The sequence below is a fragment of the Manis pentadactyla genome, chromosome 13 (assembly GCF_030020395.1).
Source record: "Manis pentadactyla isolate mManPen7 chromosome 13, mManPen7.hap1, whole genome shotgun sequence".
NCBI lineage: Eukaryota > Metazoa > Chordata > Mammalia > Pholidota > Manidae > Manis > Manis pentadactyla.
The window spans coordinates 29822051-29841312 of NC_080031.1; the positions used below are offsets into that span (position 1 = coordinate 29822051).

The following is a 19262-nucleotide window of genomic DNA, read 5'->3' on the forward strand; positions in this document are numbered from 1 at the left end:
AACCACTGATCTGTTCACTGTCTCCACAGTTTTGCCTTTTCCCAAATATCATAATGATGGAAGCATACAGTATGTAGCTTTCTCCCATTGCTTCTTTCACTGAGTAATATACATGTAAGTTTCCTCTGTGCCTTTACAAGGCTTGAAAGTTCATTTCTTTTTAGTGCTAAATAATATTCTATTGACTGCATGTACCACAATTTATTTATTCATTTACCTGAGGAAGGATATCTTGAATGCTTCCAAGCTTCGCCCGTTATGAATAAAGCTGCTATAAACATCCATGTGCAGTTTTTCATGTGGACATAAGTTTTTGGCTTTTTTGGGTAAATACCAAGGAGCATGACTGCTGGATTATATAAGAGAATGTTTAGTTTTGCACCATATTGCACTCTCACCAGCAACAAATGACAGTTCCTCTTGCTCCACATACTCACCAGCATTTGTTTTTGGCTGTGTTGCAGATTTTGGCCATTCTGACAGGTGTGTAGGGATACCTTGTGGCATTTCCCTGACCACATGTGATATGGAACATCTTTTTATATGCTTATTTGCCACCTGTGTAAATTCATTTGTGAAGGGTCTATTCACGTCTTTGGCCCATTTTTTAATTGGTATTTTTCTTTATTGTTAAGTTTTAAGAGTTCTTTGTATATTTTAGATAACAGTCCTTTATCAGATGTGTCTTCTGCCAATATTTTCTCCCAGTTTATGATTTGTCTTTTTGTTCTCTTTGACATTGTCTCTCACAAAGCAGAAGTGTTTAATTTTAATGAAATCTAGCATATCAATTCTTTCATGAATGGTGCCTTTGAATGTTGTATCTAAAAAGACATTCCATATCCAAGGTCATGTAGGTTTTCTCATATGTTACCTTCTAAGAGTTTTATAGTTTTACATTTTACATTGAGATCTCTGATCATTTTCAGTAAATTTTTGTAAAGAGTGTAAGGTCTATGTCTCAATTCATTTTTTTGCATGTGCATTTCCAGTTGTTCCAGCATGATTTCTTCAATATTTTCTCTTCCCTCCATTGTACGGCCTCTCCTCCTTTGTCAAAGATCAGTTGACTCTACTTACATGGGTCTATTTCTGGGCTCTCTATTCTGTTCTACTGTTCTTTTGCCAATGCCACACTAATTTGATTACTATAGCTTTATAGTAAGTCTTGAAGTTAGGTATTGCCCTCCAGTTTTGTTCTTCAATATTGTGTTTGCTATTCTGGATCTATTATTTCTCCATATAAACTTTAGAATCAATTTGTTGACATCCACAAAATAACTTGCTGAGATTTTGCTCAAGACCAGTTGTCACTTTACCTCTCTAAATCCCCAACCCCTAGCAACCACTGATCTTTTTATTGTCTCCATAGTGTTGCCATTCCAGAATATTGTCTGGTTGTAATTAATCATACAATATGTAGCCTTTTCAGATTGGCTTCTTCTACTTAATAATATGCATTTAAGTTTACTTTGTGTCTTTTCATGGCTCAATAGTACATTTCCTTTTAGTGCTGAATAATATATTCCATTGCCTGCATGTGCCCATCAAAACTTCCAGTTTTTAATGTCCTTGGTCAGATAAGTGACAACATCAGAATTATGCTTCTATGAAATGTATCTGGTAGCAGTGATTGAGGTGGATTAGAATATGAAGTGAAGTTGAGGGCTTAAGGGCTATTATAATTATCCAACTGAACTGCAAGGGGAACCTGAAGAAGTGAAGATATAAATAAAAAGAATCGAGAGAGGAGAGAGATGTTACAGACAGGAAAAGGGGAGGCAGGATGTAAAAGGCATAGCATGGCACTGAGTCATGGAAATTGTGGAAAACTGAAACTAACCAATCTTCAGTTAAAGTTGAGTTCCTTTCTTAGTGGTCTGGCAGATCTGTGCCTGGTATGGAAGTAAGAGAAGGCCAACCAAATGGGGACAAGCAACAGCTATTTATTCAAAGCTTACTGTGTAGCAAGGGAGTTAGCCACCATCACTTGTGTTTTGCAAGAGGCTCAGCAGCAGGCAGAGGAGTGGACAACTTTATAGTGGAGCAAAGGGATGCCTTCCTGTTGATTCTGTTTGGAGGCTGTTAGTGTGGGGAAGCTGTAGGTGGGCTAACCTTGAAGAACTCTGAACTAAGAAGCAGGGCACCCTGTGCTATTGGCCTGAGTGTATATTTGGCTTTTTCTGACTGGCCCTAAGTTGGAAACAAGGACGAAAATTAGGGAAGCTGTCAGTTGTTAATCAATTCCTGGACATTTTGGACTGGTTGTCACAGAAGTTATCATTTAGCTTCCTGGATTGTCACTAGAGATAATACTCGGGCTTCCTGTAAGCCTGACTTAGAGCAGGCTGGCTTTCTGGGCTGTTTATTCTAGGTAATACGGCTAGTTTCCTGGGAAGGGTGCTGCAAACTGTGGGTCCAAGTTCTATTTTTATATATGGTCTTGCCATTGTCTGTATAGTTTCTCACTGGAAAAATTGTCTCTACACATGGCTTGTGCACCTCTGTAATAGAGGAAAGTATCAAGTATCTGTCCTTGGTTGAATGAACCCTTCTTTTACTATCCACATATTCTTTACTTAAACTTTGGAGTTATAAGTGCTTTATATGGGGGGTTAGGTTTCTTTACTTTTTCTCAAATACATATAAGCAGTAGTAATGCTCATCACTCTGACAAGTCTGTGGTAACTGTCCGAAGCCCTGCTTTGCCATGGCTCTGAGACACCTCATCTTCTTTTGAGTCATGATTTATTAATGATGACACATCTTTGGTTCAGTCACATTATGTAAGAATGACAGAATGAAATTTTATGTTGTAGTAATAGCTAAAATTAGGGTTGGATGTATACCAGGGTACAGTTAACTCACACAAGCCCACAGAGCTGGTGTTGGTATGACAGCTACTCTGATCATGCCTAAGATCATTAAAACTAAACTGTGAGAAGAGTGAAATCAAGTTTCTGAACTTTCATGATTTTGTATAGTTTTAATTAATGTCTCTAAGTCTTCTCATAGTGTTTATTTAATATAGTCAGACAACAAATGTACATAGAACTGTCTTCTAAAAAAGGAGGAAACTACTTAGATTGGTCATCTGCTTTATGGTCAGCATGTTATGTATAGCATGTCTAATCTCTATACCCACACTGCAAGGTAAAGATCAGTTTCAGCATTTCACCAATGAAAATCTTGAAGTTTAGACAAGTTAAAACATTTGTTCAAGTCTGTATACACTGTAAGTAGTGGAGATGACCCAAATCTTGTCCAATCAAAACCCAAACAAACAAAAACAAGAGTATGAAGTTTCTGCAGACTAATTCCAATGCCCACATTTCATGTGTCCATAACACCCTCTCAGCCTGGATTTAACACTTCCCACAAATTTTCACAATCTTAAAAAATGTGAAATGTCTCTTAACCTGGATATGTCTCTTAACCCAATGTCTGATAGTCAGTTTCGGAGGAACCTCTCATCAATTTCTGACCTTCTAACTTCCCTCTCCCCTTTTTAAGCCAAGTCTTTCCTGCCCATCAACCTTCATTCCTGCTGCCCAGATGTGACCCAGTTAAGACACATGTCTGTGAACAGTCACTATGTGCCTAAGATTAAAAAAATCCACAAAGCCTTCCTTGTGATGAAGGTTAGTCAATGTTCCAATTCCTGAAAAAAAATCAGCAAAATCTTGTTGACCATGAATTCCTAAGTGCTTGTCAAAAAATCCAAAATTTATCCTGGGGTACTGAGCATAAACACACAATCCAATACCTTTGTGGCCCAAAACCCATTTCACAATCCTTGTTTCTTTTGAAAGCCATATTTTATTCAATTATGAGATGGGAACATGCTGTTCTAAGGCAGAAACTTAGAGCCTAAGTGGAAAAACTTCTCCTCAGACCTGTTATATTCACATCTCCCTTAACATATTTTGCTGTCAACTTGACTGTTTCCAGAAAGTACATTATGGGTACAGGGTTTTTCTTGTTGTTTATTAACCACTTTACCTTGCCCCTAATAATTGGGCCAAACAGTATCAGATCATGCTTTTTGTTAAAGATTATCAGCCAAAAGAATCAAAATGGCATAGTAGAAACAGCAGTTTGGGTTTAACAACCCTCAGTTAGAACCTTAGTCTGCATTTACTAGCTCTGTGGCATTTAATAAATTGCTAATCTTCTCATGCATTTTCTTCTTCATTCTTATAATGGCAATGAAAATATTTATCCTACAAGCCTGATTCATAGAACCAAAAATATATACAAATTTACGGGCATGTAATAAACATTATTATTTATAACAATTAGTTCTGTAGAGTAATGACAAAAATTAGGGAACGGTATCTCTAACTTTGGGTGGTCTTTAGTAGTTGGGAATGAGGCAAATATGGAGAAAATGCAAGAGGGGCCGCACGGGCTCTCTACCTTCCCTGAAAGTCAGAGTGATTATTGGGGTACGAACATACTTATTGGGGAGGACAGCAGCAAAACCAGGGAATACTGGGCCAAAGGGAGGCTGAGATGAGAGGGTATAAGTTTCAGTTGAGTACCTACGAAGTTCCAGGAGCTTCACTTTTGCTAATCCTCAGAACAAACCTAAGAGGCAGATACTATTTTCCCCGAGATTCAAAGAGGTCAACTAACTTACTCAAGGTCACACAGGGTGTCACAGTGCAAATGTCTAACTTATCAATATCATAGACTGTACAATGAGTCACTGCTCACGACCCTGTTTTCCAAGGTATTTGAAACAGGTCAGGAGACAAGCCACACCTTCACTCTCTGCAGCCACACTTTTACTCCTATCAGTGTAATTCCTGATGTATTACAAAGTGTTCTTTCACTGTAAAACAACTTCAGTTTTAATAAAAGCTTTTAAATGCCTTTCTGAGCTTGTATGAGATAATGGAAATCTCCAGGACATTCCTGCTCCTGTACAAACACACACACACACACGCACACAGAGAAATAAGTCAAATGCTTATCTCAGAAAGAGCTTGAGATTTTGTGCCTCATTATCCCCTATTTCACCCACTCTCCCCAGCCCCTCGCCCGTGGATTCCAGCAGTCACTACCCAGTGTCTGTGAGTCTATTGCTGCTTTGTTCAATAACTGTCAAAATCACTATGTTATATACTTAAAATCAATATGATATTGTATATTAACTATACTTCAAGAAAAATTTAAGAAGGACCTTGAGAATATTAAATCTTGAGTAATCTGCAAGATGGAGAATCTACATCTAAAGGCTCCTGCCACAAATCCTAGAAAGAGACCAAAATAGCTCCAGATGAGGAAAAAACCCTTGCCTTCTAATGGAAGCACTAACCAATATTCTTAAGAAAAAAGCATGTTGTCTTTAGACACTCAAGATCGCTGCAAATTAAGATTTTAAAAAATTGAGCCCTCAGAGTTCACCTATTACACAAGGAAACCAGCTCTAGGACTGACAGTCAATAGAAACAGCAAATAATGGATTTAGAGCCACAAGGTCATTGGATATTTAAGTGGTCAGATCTAGACTATGTAATAACAAGGAACTTAAGGTATAAGAAATAATAGATGAAGTCACAAAAATGAGTAAGCAAGAAAGCGAGAAATGGTCGATTCTGAATGTGAATCAAATGGAAATTTTTGTTTTTCAGCTCTAGTTCCATTTGCTTCTTTTTTCATATCTTCCATTTCTATTCATATTATGTCCATGTTTTATGCTCTTTAAATTCTTAAAATGAAACTTCTGAAAGTCCTTTTTCTGCTGATTCCATCATTGGTCATTTCTGCATGGTTTCTACTAACTAATTGTCCTCTTTATTATGGGTCACATTTTCCTACTTCTTTGGTATGTCTGGTACATTTTACTGGATACTAGAGCTTGTGACAGATACAATCTCAGGTATTAAAAAAAGTGTTTACTTTAGTTTTGGTAGACAGTTAAGTTGGCAGATCACCTTGATCTTTTCAAAATTTGATTTTAAGCTTTTTTACGGTGGTTCTACTATAGTCTTTATTCTAGGCTAGTAGAAAATATCTCATGTTTGTAATGAGGATTAAGTACGCTATTCTTGTGTGTATGTAGCACTTATAACAGTATCTGTACATGGTTAACATTATAAAGATTCATTTAAAAAATTGAAAATATAACACATATGGAGGTAGAGGGAGGAAGGTTCATTTTTACACCTTTGAAGGCATTTCTCATGAACACTCATGTGTCAGAGAAGGATGTGCTTTGGACTCTTATTCCAGTGTAGTCATTAAAAGAAACTGCTTCCTCCTTAATTACTTAAGGCAAAGACAACTCAGTTCAGATACTGTTAAGTTCTCTTTTATTACCACCCTGTGCGGATGTTTCTCCTTTTGAAGGAAGTCCCAGCATCTAGTTTCCTTTGGAGAAAAAGCATTTCTCCTAAGGATGACTGGCCCCTATTGCTTGTAAAGATAACTCTAGGATTATTATACTGAAGAATGAATACACTCTTGAAAGTAGGTCTAAACTATGAAAGACAGAGAGAGCTCTATCCCATCTAGAGTCTGTCTGATCTTCAGATTTCCTGATTTCAGTTCGTTCCCTGAGTCAAAAGGATCAACTGAACTGAAAGTGCAACCTGAGTATGTCAATTAGTGATGGTCTGTGAATAAATTGAAAACTATGTGCATTACACAAAGCTGTAAGATTTTAGTGAGAGCTTTAATATGTTGTAGAATCCAAAATACTGGCAGAATGTGCGTCAAGGTAGTGGAGAAAACTGATGCAAGGCTGGCCAAGCTACCAGCATGGTGTGCTCATCATATATCCTGCATCATTTTTTTCACAATAAATTTATGAAGTGGATACCACTAATATTTACTCCTGAATTTACTGAATCTCAGATTTAACATCATGTCAAGGTCACATAGCAATTACATGGCTGATGTTATGTGACTTGAGCTGCAATGGAGATTTTCATTAGAACAGGAAATTCCATTTCATTCTCTCTCTCCAAGCCTGTGGTCATAAACTATAGGTGCTCCTTCTGGTCATATGTAGCCTGGATAATGTTTTCTTGACTTGAGACCAAGGGTTTAGGTGGCCTTAAACAAGTGGCCAAAGCAAATATAATCTTCTCCTTCTCCCAGATGCCATATTTCTAATCACCCCTTTCTAATCACATACAGACTCTTTTACTTAGTAGTAGATCCAGAATTATTTTCAAAATACACATTCTTTCTTTATAAAAAAAATCTTAAAATCCAAGCACTTTCTTTCAAAGGTTTTATTTGAGCAAAAAAATACATATATGTACTTTTTAAATATGTCAAAACTGACAATAGAATAAAATTACCACCATGATTATATAATTTACTTACATATTACTCACATTAATTATAATTTTTAAAGTTCTAGATATATTCTGTTTTTACTCCAAAAGAATTAGTGATACCCTTGTTGAAACATTTAATGGTCAAAGACACTTATTGGTTCTTAATTTTGACTAAGCCAGAGAAGTAATTATAATTCCTCAGTCCAAGGATGTTAGGAACCAAGATGTTCTCTTGGCCTTTGAAGGAATCCATTTTCAAACTTAATTATTGAATCAAGTAAAAATGATGATTTCCAAAATTGCAAAGTCTTACATGTTTTGGATAATCATTTATCTATAGAATCATTCATCTATAGCTTATAGATTTTATGATACATCTATGTAACGGTACACTGGGCATATAGCAAGTATGTAATAAATACTTATTAAACCGAAGTGATTTAACAAACAGCACTTGTTATTCCATTCCTAACAACCTAACATGATACTGCTTTTCAGCCTTCTGGTGACATGAAGGGATGCGGCATCATATTCAAGTATGTTCGATCCTTGGAAGAAATAGTAGTGTCCTAAGAATGAAAACAAATTGAATACTTTAAATCTCTGCTTGTAGCTCTTAAAAAAAGAGAGAGAGAGAGAGAGCATCGATCTCTATTTTTATTGAGGGTCTAGATTAGACAATGTCTGATTCAAGAATATAAATATTGGGTGTTTTGACTGGGTATGCTATCCCCAGATAGCTAGCTGTCTGTTGTATCCTTTCATCATTAAATTTCCTCATTAATTTTATTGATATGGTTGTTTGGTCTTAAAGGGACTATTAAGATGCAAATGTTTTTGAAAGGAACACTCCAGGTGGAGAACGTAGATGGGGAGAGAGGAGATTTAGGCCTAGGTAGGGCATGCAGAGGCTTTGATTCAAAAGTGAAAAAAACACATGGGGATAGGAATAAAAAATGAAGTATCTTAGCCCAGTCAAACAATGCTGCGTAGGCTGACTTTGCTTGAAGGCATCACAAACTCAAACAAACTCAAGCTTCTCTTATCCCACCCTCAGCCCCAGGCCACAGAGGCCCGTGAAGGATGGAAGGGGCTGAAAGGAAGGTGAACACAAGGTACAAAAACACGTGAGAAACTAGTTTGCTTGACTCTGGGCTTCTATATGCTCATTCGTACACTCTGCAGCTTGATGTGTCTGGAAATTCCAGAGACTCAAGACACATGGAAGTGGCAGCAGTCACATGCCCCCACGTGCTGGACCACCCTACAGAAGCACCACCGGGCCTACCTTGCTCATTCTTCTGGCCCACCTACTTGAGCCAAGTACAGATTTGTGAGTTTTCCCTCTGTGGCCCTGTGGAAAACTTCAGAGTCCTGTTTTTCTAACTCAGATCCTATTCTTTGATCTTGGAGGCTTTATAATCAGTTCAGTGTTTTACAAAGGAATTTCCAGTATCTTCACAACTTCCTAATCTACTTACTGTTATAATAGAAGGCTGCATCAATTTTAGGCCCAGTTTCTGGCAAGTGTGTGGTAATCAGTTTAGGATAACCAGGGTCCATTAATTGTTTCTTTTCATCATACCTAAGCAAGGAAATAACCAGCAGGAACTCCATCAGAAAACGGATTTCATCACATAAATCTTGATATTTCATTACATGAACCAGGGAAACCACCGTATTCTCTCCTGAAAGGCTCTTCATGAGAGGGTTTAAACTGCGCTGATAAGAAAGCCAAAAACCTAAACAGTTCACAGATGTACTCGGGGTCCTGTAGGATTCAACCCCAGGCTTCCTGACTGCTAATCAAGCACTTTTCTCACCTCTCTACAGCACTTCAGCCAGTGCCCAGCCCTGTCTGGGGTCTGACTGTCTCACTTCCTGTTACTGAAGACCCTGCAGGATTTGCTGTCACTCAAAGAATGCTTTCCTTAGTTTGTCTTCTTGGGTCCAATGGTTATGGAAAGGATCTGAAAATCTGTATATCCTCCACACTGACTGTGCAAATATCTATAGCACTATTTTTCTATGTGTTTCCACTATTGTTAATAGCATTACATTTTATTTAAAGCATTCCTTTAAAAAATTGTGTTATCTCATAAATCAAAACCTAAAAGTCCAGATAAAGAACTACTTTGACAATAACTATTCCTGTCCTTTATTCTCTTGTTTTCTCTCCCAGGAACGTCAAGGATCTTTGAGAATATGCATAGAAAAACTATCTTCTGGAAACCCCACTCTCTGACTGTTTCACATATCTTAGGGGTCAAATTGCCAATCATGAAAGCTCACCTCCAATATTGATTATCTACAAAGAAGTAGGTCTTATAGTGAAGTGGGTTAAAAACAGCTGCATCAATTTTTTTCACAAAGTCAGGAAAGCCCAGAGAATGTATGCTCTTGGGATACTTGGGCTGTGGTCTTAAATCGCTGATTAACCAGTACTTATCATCTGTGAAGACAAAGAAAATGATGATTGTATGAAATCATATAGAAAAAGTAATAGAAATAGTTACTCACTACAAACCTCATTCTTTACCCACAGTTCCAAACTGTATAGCTTCTTGTTTTCTTAAACATGGTCTACCTCCTATGGTTCTGTGTATTTTTCAAGTACTATTATCTCATATTTTTCAAACTTTTCCTGAAAGTTTTATTATTACCTATTTGAGCTTATAGTTCAGATCCATTAATAAAATTGGAGTACCTTTTTGGTTTATGTTTATAAAAATCAGTAGTATTTCCTTATTAAGTTTCTTCCCTAAAGTTGACTCAGTACCAAAACTTTACATTGGAATTACCTTTAAAAACAAAAACTTTATTTCTGGCTCTAATTTCATAAGCAGCTTGAATGCCAGATGGTAATGTTGGCCACAAGGAAGAAATTAGACTAACATTGCTCTTTGGACTCTCTGGAATCTTCCACCAGACGAACCTGATGAAAAACATTTAACACATGTTAAAAATCACTATAGACTTAAAACAATGAATTGTGAGTGAGAAGGATCTATAAAATGATTTAGTATTTCCTTCTATTATCTTCACATTCTGTTCCATGGATGTCTTTGTAGGAGCACCACAAGAAAATGTCTTAATCAACTCTTTGATAATAACAATAATTTTAACAGTCAAATCAATATATGGGAATGCCTTGGTGCTTAAATGAAGGGATTACATTCTAGTCTGCCCCCACAATCTATTCACCAGTTTTGCAATCTAAATAAAGGAAGTCACTTATGCTTAAGTATCTCAGTTTTTAAATCTCAGAAATTGAGAGTAATGAAACAAGAAATCAATTTCAAGAAGAAAACTGAAAGAAAACCACAAATGTGGAAACTAAACCACATACTACTAAACAACCAACAGATCAAGGAAAAAAAATCAAACAGAAATGAAAAAATACCTGATGCAAATGAAAGTGAAAATGAAAACACAATGTTCCAAAATCTATGGGCCGCAGTCAAGGCAGTTTCAAAGAGGGAGGTTTATACTGATACAAGCCCATCTTAAGAAACAAGAAAAATCTCAAGTAAACAATCTAATCTTACACTTAAAGGAACTAGAAAGAGAATAACAAAGTACAAATTTAGTACAAGGAAAGAAATAATAAAGATCAGAGCAGAAATAAATGAAATAAAGACAAAGAGAAAATATTAGTAAAATTCAGAGCTTATTCTTTGAAAAGATGAGCAAAATTTATAAATCTTTAGTCAGATTCATCAAGAAAAAAAGAGAGAGAGCCCAAATAAAATGAGAAATAAAAGGGAGGTCACAAGCAATACCACAGGAATAGCAAGGATCATTAGAGACTGCTATGAACAATTATATGCCAGCAAACAAGACAACCCAGAGGAAATGGGCAAATTTCTAGAAGCATACAGTGTTCCAAGTCTGCATTAGGAAGTGATAGAAAATCTGAACAGACCAATAACTAGTAATGAAATTGAATCAGTAATAAAAACACTCCTCAAAACAAAAGTCCAGGCCTGATGGTTTCACAAGAGAATTATACCAAACATATAAAGAAGAGTTAATATCTATACTTCTTAAACTATTCCAAAATATTGAGGTGGAAGGGGTGCTCCCAAACTCATTCTATGAGGTCAGTATTACCCAGATGCCAAAACCAGGCAAAGACACAACCAAAAAAGAAAATTACAGACAAATACCTCTGATGAAGACCAATATCTCTAATAGATGCAAAAATCCTCAACAAAATGTTAGCAAGCCTAATTCAACAGTGCATTAAAAAATAAACTGGATTAGAAACCTAAATGCACAACCTAAAATCATAAAATTCCTAGAAGAAAACATAAGCAGTAAACTCTTTGACACTGGTCTTGTAATTTTTTTTCTGGGTATGTCTCCTCAGGCAAGAGAAGCAAAAGCAAAAATAAATGAGTGGGACTATATCAAGCTAAAAAGCTTCTACATGGAAAAGGAAGCTGTTAACAAGATGAAAAGGCAACCTACTGAATAAAAGAAGATATTTGCAAATGATCCATTCAAAAAGGGGTTAATATCCAAAATACATGAAAACAACAAATAATCTTATTTAAAAATGGGCAGAGGGCTGAATAGACATTTTCCAAAGAAGACATACAAATGGCCAATAGACACCTAAAAAGATGTTCAATATCACTAATCAACTGGGAAATGCAAATCAAACCCCAGTGAGATATCACTTCACACCAGTCAGAATGGCTAGTGTTAAAAAGACAAGAAATAAATGTTGACAAGGATGTGGAAAAAAGGCAATTCTTGCGCACTGTTGGTGGGAAGGTAAATTAGTTTGGGCACTATGGAAAGCACTAGAAGGTTCCTCAAAAAATTAAAAATAGAACTACCGTACAATTTGGAAATTATACTTCTGGATATTTACCCAAAGGAAAAAAAATTCAAAAAGATATATGCATCCCTATGCTTATTGAAGCATTATTTACAATAGCCAAGATATGGAAGCAATCTAAGTGTCCATCGATAGATAATGGGAAAAGAAATTGTGGTACACACACACACACACACACACACACACACTCACACACAATGAATATTACTCAGCCATAAAAATAATGAAATCTTGCCATTTGCAGCAACATGGATGGACCGCAAGGGTATTACACTAATTAAAGCAAGACAAAGACAAATACTGCATAATTTTACTTATATGTGGAATCAAAAAACGTAAAACAAAACAAATGAACAAACAACAGAAACAGACTTACAGATACAGAGAACAAACTGGTAGTTGTCATAAGGGAAGGTGTGTGGGGGACAGACAAAATAGGTGAAGGGAATTAAGAGGTACCGTCTTCCAGTTCTAAAATTAATAAGACATGGAGATGTCATGTACTACACAGGAAATATAGGCAATAATATTGTAGCGACTTTGTATAGAGACAGATGGTAATTAGACTTATTGTGGTGACCGTTTCATAATGTATGTAAATACTGAATTACTATGTTGCACAAATGAAGCTAATACAATATTGTAGGTCAGTTATACTTTAGTTTAAAAATATGGAGAGTGTTTGTCTTCCCTACCCAATGCTAATCTTCTCCACTCCCCTATCCTTCTAATATCTGCTTCAATCTGTTTTCTAAGACAAATACAATAAGTCATCCTAGAATTCTCTTCTTTATAATCAAGGATCAAATCTTTTAAATAGGTATTTTGTCAGAGCTTCAACTCCAGGCTTCACCATTTTAATCTATGATTAAAATAGTTTGTCTTCTTTGCTTCCTGTCTTATTTTTCACCAACCCGGATTCCTACTGCAAATCCATCTTTTACACACCGATTTTCTAGTTAAAACACAAGTATAATCACACTGCTCTCTTGCTTCAAAATCTACAAGCTCTCTCCACTTCAGACTCATGTCCAACTTCCTACTCACAATTTTCGTCTACTTCCTTTTCCACTATTCTCTGACAAAAAAAAAAGAAGTCTAAGGACAGAACCCTTAGTATTGTGAGACATGAAGATATGAAGAAGAAGATCCTACCTGTCTTTAAAAAAATATATTTTATTTCCTACTGTAGTGACAGCATCAAAACTCAAACTGGAGTCACAGGTAGTTGATTCTGTATTGTCAGGATTTGACAAGGGTTGGTTCTTTACTGGATGCCCTGAAAAATACATTTCAAGAAACATTAGAAAAAAAAATCTGTATTTTAGCTCCCATTATATATTATAGAAATAACCTCATTGCTTGTTTCCCACCTAATTTGAACTCTTACAAATAATGACATGATGGCCCAAGAGGAAGAAACATTTTTTAAACATTCAATTTTTCTTAATGAAAAATGCATTAAAAACAATTTAAGCTTTCTATAATATTCTTAGGAAGCATATAATAAAGATTTTTTCCCCCATGTGGTTGCAACATCATGGAAGAGAAAAATGTGATCACCCTGGTTGTTCCAGTGAGGTTATTTCTTTGCACACCTTCTCAAGTAGACAATGGCATGTTGGATAGAAAGAACAAACTTCTTAATGCTCTGACATTAACATACTAGGTCTCTTTTGCTCATCTGTAAGTTGAAGAAAATATCTGTGCTACCTACCTCACAGGGTTTTCATGGGACTCACAAAAGAGAAGAGTATCTTTATAAGGCAAAAACGGTAACAATATTTGACTCACCATAGAGAGACTGAATGCCACGTACGTCATCCGCAGAGAGGCGAAATGTGTTGGGGTTAACGTAACGGTAGGTAGGGAACATTATGGCTTTTGGGTCATTGGAATGGCCAAGACCCAAGGAATGGCCAAGTTCGTGAACAGCAACTAGGAACAAGTTTGTGCCTAAGAGGAAACCAAGCAAAGTAGGGAAAAGAGTAGTGAAACATCTAGAGGACACTGACACCACTGAAATCTGATATAACAGAAGGGAATATTTGGGAATCCTTTACTTATTTCCTCTCCCTCTTGCACAGGGGTTTTCAACCTTGGCACTATTGACATTATAGGCAGATAATTGTTGTCAGGGCTGTCCTGTGCACTATAGATGTTTAAAAATATCTGGTTTTGACATTAAATTCAAGAAGCAAACCCCCCTACAGTTTTGTCAACCAAAAAGTGTCTCCACACATTGCCACATATCCCTTTTGGGGTAAAATTCTCTCTGGTTAAGGATCATTGCATTAGTAGACAAATTAAATATATTCTGTTGTGAAAATTTCTAGAATAACTCATAGCCATGTTGAATAGCTCTCACTGATTCTAAATCAACCCCACTTGATTCTGCATTTACTCATGATCAGGGCTTCAGTGGATATAGAAAAATCTCTGGTAATCTTTTACTAAATCCTAGTATAAGGCCATATTAAGCTTCAGGTACTGTGAGTCACTGAGAAATGTACCACATTGTGTCAATTTCTTATACAACTGAAAGGAAGCCACCATGCTCTCTATTGACAGATGTGGACACAGTATCAGCAAAATTAACTGATCAAATTAAGTGCTTGAACAAAGATTCAAATCCAAGTTTGACTCTAAACCTTTTACTATACATGATTCTGAATGAAATCAAAGAGATTGTGCTTATAATTTGCACAGTTACATCATCAAGTTATAATCATGCCTGTTCATTTTTTTTCTGTATGTGCTGGAGGATGCACTTTTGTAGGTAACAGAGAGGGGATGTATCTATTCTCTCAAATTTCTTAATTCTTGGAAGATTTGAATAACTCCAGACTGTTCTTTTTTTTTAATCTGTGTTCTAGTCTAATGCCTTCATTTCTGCCTCTCTTTTTCTATGGCAAAACTGAATCTCAGAAGAACAGACTTGGCCAGTTCACAAATCACTTAGCCACAGAGCCCAGCCTTGAAATACTCTCAGTACCCAAGTGTGAACAAAGTCTGCCTCTCTGCCTTGTGGGTGTCTAGGAGCAGAGACACTCCAAGCACCTCCTCTAACAATAGGGTTCAGCAACTAACTCAGAGATGCTTTCACTTCTCTCAAATTATGAGAAAGAAGCAAAGACTGGCATTCTCTACACTCTGCCTAAGACAGGGAAGAATAAACAAAGCCTTTTATAATTTGGCCTAAGCCTAAATTTATCCTATTCCTGTTTCCTATAATACTTTGTACCAAAGACCACCACTGGCCCTCATCTCAAAATAATGGATTTTTGTTTATGTCCTGTTCCCACTAGATTGTGTACTCTTCCAGGGTAGGACTGCGCCATTTTCATCTCTGTCCAAACACCCCCATCACCTAACACCATAATAGAGATCAGTAACCATCTAATTGTTCATCTAGTTTACTGTAAAACTTAGGCTAAGTGTAATTTTCATAAGTCACTCAGCTTTTTGAAAGCATAGAATTGAGCCAATTAAAAATAAGGCAACGTGGACAGGTAGAAAGTACACACTGGGTTAAGATAAGAGCTAGGAAATGTGCTGGCCCCACCTTTTCCACCAGCTAGCTACTAAACTTTTCATGGTATCAATTTCCTCTATTTATAAAGATCTGTATTAAATGATTTTTCTAAGGTTCTTTAGAGTTCCAAAACATTTTGTTAAGGGCAACTAAATTTCCCATGTCAGATGAAAAGATTATAAGTCCCAAATAACTTTGGATATCTGGGCAAATTTAACATGTCTAGTTGAGGACTGCAACTGAGCAAGGTTTTAATCCTATATCTTGACAATGCTGAAGTTCTCTTCTGAATCAACAATTTTATAAGCATTAGGCCAGATTAAAACAAACAGCCTGTCTGGCCTACAAAATATAGTTTTCAAATGTGTGCAACATCAGCCAGACAGAGGGGATGTTGAGTACAGCATGTTCTTGATAACTTTCTCTCCATTTACTTTCTGTGTGAGTCAGTCATATAATCTAGAATTTTCAAATAGAAAGATCAGAAAGGCTTCTGATACAATGGCTGGAATTGTCCAGTGAATAGTCATTCTTCCAAACAGGGAAAGCTAGTTATCCCCATCACTCAACTATCTGAAAGGGATGATGACTTATAGCCCATCTGTAAATTCAAACAAGGTATTATTAAATAATAAATTGGGTGTTTTGAAATTTTTATCCCAGAATCACAAGAGACATGACCATATAACCTTGTGTTTCTTCATAAATTCTGTGTAATAAAATTTCATCTTTCTGTGTCACTATGAAGCTAGGAATACATTGGATCATGCAAATGGCCACCCTATCTTAGGTTTGTTGGCATACACAGAAATAATAGCTGTGTTTGCTGGAGTTTATGGATTGCACTGTCAAAAACGGATCACCTAAATAATAGCTTTTACCTTCTCATACTGTGGTTCTTAAGGTTCCTGAGTGTATACTGACAAACTGGCTCATCTTTGGAGTCTTATAACTGATCTTTGAGATAATCTAGTCCAATATACTCAATTTTTGGGGAGTGAAATTCAGACAAATTGTTACATTTTATTTAGTGGTGAAATTATAATCAGAACAAATTTCCCTGTCCTATAATCTTTTCTTAGAGTGAAGCCTTTCAAAATTGGAACATAATTTAGAATTTGTTAGGGTATTTTTGTAGTTTGGTTTATTTGCCCACCTTTGTAGTATTTAGTCCAGATTTCAGCCTCATCAAAATGTGCGTCCCCTCCAATGCCTGGTCCAGGCCCGTAAGCGTGGGCTATGACTCCTCCTCTGCCATCAAAAGGACTTGAGTCTCCATGAGCTTTTTAAAAATGAAAGAAAATTAGCCCTTCGATACATTCTATAGGTCATGACAAATGATAAAGATGAAGTAAGCCCAAGTTCTCTACCTCCAAGTGCAAAACGTATCATAATGTCAGCAATGCCAGCATAAATTCTTTTGAATTTCAGGGGTGTCACATTGCTCCATACTTGAAAAGCTTTCTGGATGGAATAGTCAACATCTTCACGCTTCATGTCAGGAGTGTAATTATTGATTCTTTACCAACAAAATCAAAAAGAGAAAAATATATGGAAACCAAGTGTTAACTGTCTTATTATTATACTTCATTTCTGCTAGCTTCAGTGGAGAACGAATCATTTCATAAATCAACAGTCCAGATAAAGAAAAAATGCTTCAGTAGCTAAAGAAACATTTATCATTTATCATTCCTTAGATATAATTTGATTTCTTCTCATTCATGGTTTATAGGTCATCATTGTGAAGAATGTACATTCATAGAACCTTATACCTTTGTCCCTGCTCCCAGACTTCTGCATTTACCCATCTTGGCTATTCTATAACTTTCTCCTGTCTCTTATATAGTGTAGGTTTAGCTTCATTCTCCTTTTATTTGCAGTCTTCCTACTCTGCTCTGGACTGGCAAACCAAACAACTCACCCTTAAGTGAGAATCCCCACTTCTAAAGAAAATGAATTTTAACACAGGACTTGGATTTAGGGCTATATGTAAGTAATTCAGGTGTCTAGAAGTCAGACCTAGTCCATAGCTCGAATGTTACCTGTAGGTGATAAAACGTTTCTTCCACACTGGCCCCCCTGATACTCTCTTGAAATGGTGGACATCAGGCACTCCGCATCGAGGTGTGTGCATCACGTCCAGAGTAGGTGTGTCCAGTTTCCCAGTCACTTGTAGCCTGAAGAACTGCTGCATTTCCTGAATTTTATTCTCCATGTCGTTACTATTGTCTTTCATCCTTGTCATTGGAATTTTCTCCATCTCAAGGTCATAAAAGTTTGCCAAGTACCTCTGGGAAGCATCAGTTAGTAATTCATTATTATACATGGAAAGGTTTCTGCTGGAACTCTGTATATCTGACTCAACTGTACACTACTGCTTTTGAATCAGATATCAGACAATTAACTATAATGAAAAAAATTCTTAATTTTCTGTGCTGTCAAATATGTGTCATAAACTAATAACAAACTTGATTCCTAGAAGCCCACTGAAAACACCTTTATGTCTCTACCTCTTCAAACTTGTTTCTACTCTTTGAAATCTATTTCAACATCTAACAAATCATGGCAAACCTTTATTGTCAGGATAGATTATTAATATAAGTTGGGTAAAAATTTCTTGCTTAAAAATCCAAAGCTTAAAACAGTGGATAACTTACAACAAATTCAAAGTTAAGATAGACTTAGGAAATGGGGAGGTCATACAAACTCATATAATTAGAGAAAAGACATGAAAAATATCTTTTTTTTAAAAAAAAAAGAAAGCTCACAAAAAATCTGCGAAGAGTGAAGGTATAGCGTATTCTTAAATTATCGTGGCAGCGTGAAGTGGTTACATGAATCAAGCCATTGTTCAAATCCCAGATTATTAGCAGCCTTAAATTATTAATGGTAAACAGCATAGCAGAAGTAGAGCTCCAGTTATTTTGAACTAAAACTCTTTGGCCAAAGCATTTTAGTAGAAGGAATGGGTTCACTCACCAATTTTATAATACTCCTTCAAACCAACACCTTTTTCTTACATTCTCCTTTGCAAAGAAAAATTCAGGGTTAAAAGCAAATGGCCCCTTAAACCAAGTTTTCAGCTAATGCTTTTCAAGATTAAAATGATCAATGTAATAAATTTTGAAAACCAGGCTAGATAAATACTACAGTGTCAATACTTACTTGAGCAAATACTACGTCATTTTCTTCAGGGCTCTTATAGGTAGTCAGGGGAACAGCTCCAGAAGCTGTGACTTGCAGGACCAGTATTAGTAGAATAAACTTCATTCTAAACTTCTGAGTGGCTGATCCCAGTTTACCCTGTTCCTTTTCAGTACAAGTTCCTTAAATGTCCCTCTTTTTATAGCTCTTGGGGCAGGCTCTGTGAATATTAACTCCTTTGAGTGACTCACAGCTGATATCATCCTTTGATTTATCTCACAAACATGCAAACACAAGCATGGTCTTATCTAGGACCAACAATGGATCAATTAGCATTGAACTCATCACTCAGACAGCTAGGAGTATATTATTTCAAAATAAATAAGCTCCCACTTCTACCTGCCTTTACAAAATAAGCCATTACACAGGAAAATCTAAG

The 19262-nt window shown here is 36.3% G+C and overlaps 1 protein-coding gene across 1 annotated transcript; it reads right to left on the reverse strand.

Moving 5' to 3' along the window:
* Window positions 1-7261: 7261 nt before the first annotated feature.
* LOC118921146 (macrophage metalloelastase-like) lies at window positions 7262-19006 on the reverse strand. Its single transcript, XM_036902773.2, has 10 exons — window positions 18845-19006; window positions 17722-17969; window positions 17050-17198; window positions 16836-16961; window positions 13939-14100; window positions 13300-13423; window positions 10097-10230; window positions 9588-9747; window positions 8777-8880; window positions 7262-7864 (listed from the first exon to the last, which is right to left on the reverse strand). The coding sequence occupies exons 1-10, from the start codon at window positions 18947-18949 to the stop codon at window positions 7764-7766; spliced, it is 1413 nt and encodes a 470-aa protein (XP_036758668.2). The 5' UTR covers window positions 18950-19006; the 3' UTR covers window positions 7262-7763.
* Between the last annotated feature and the right edge of the window lie 256 nt (window positions 19007-19262).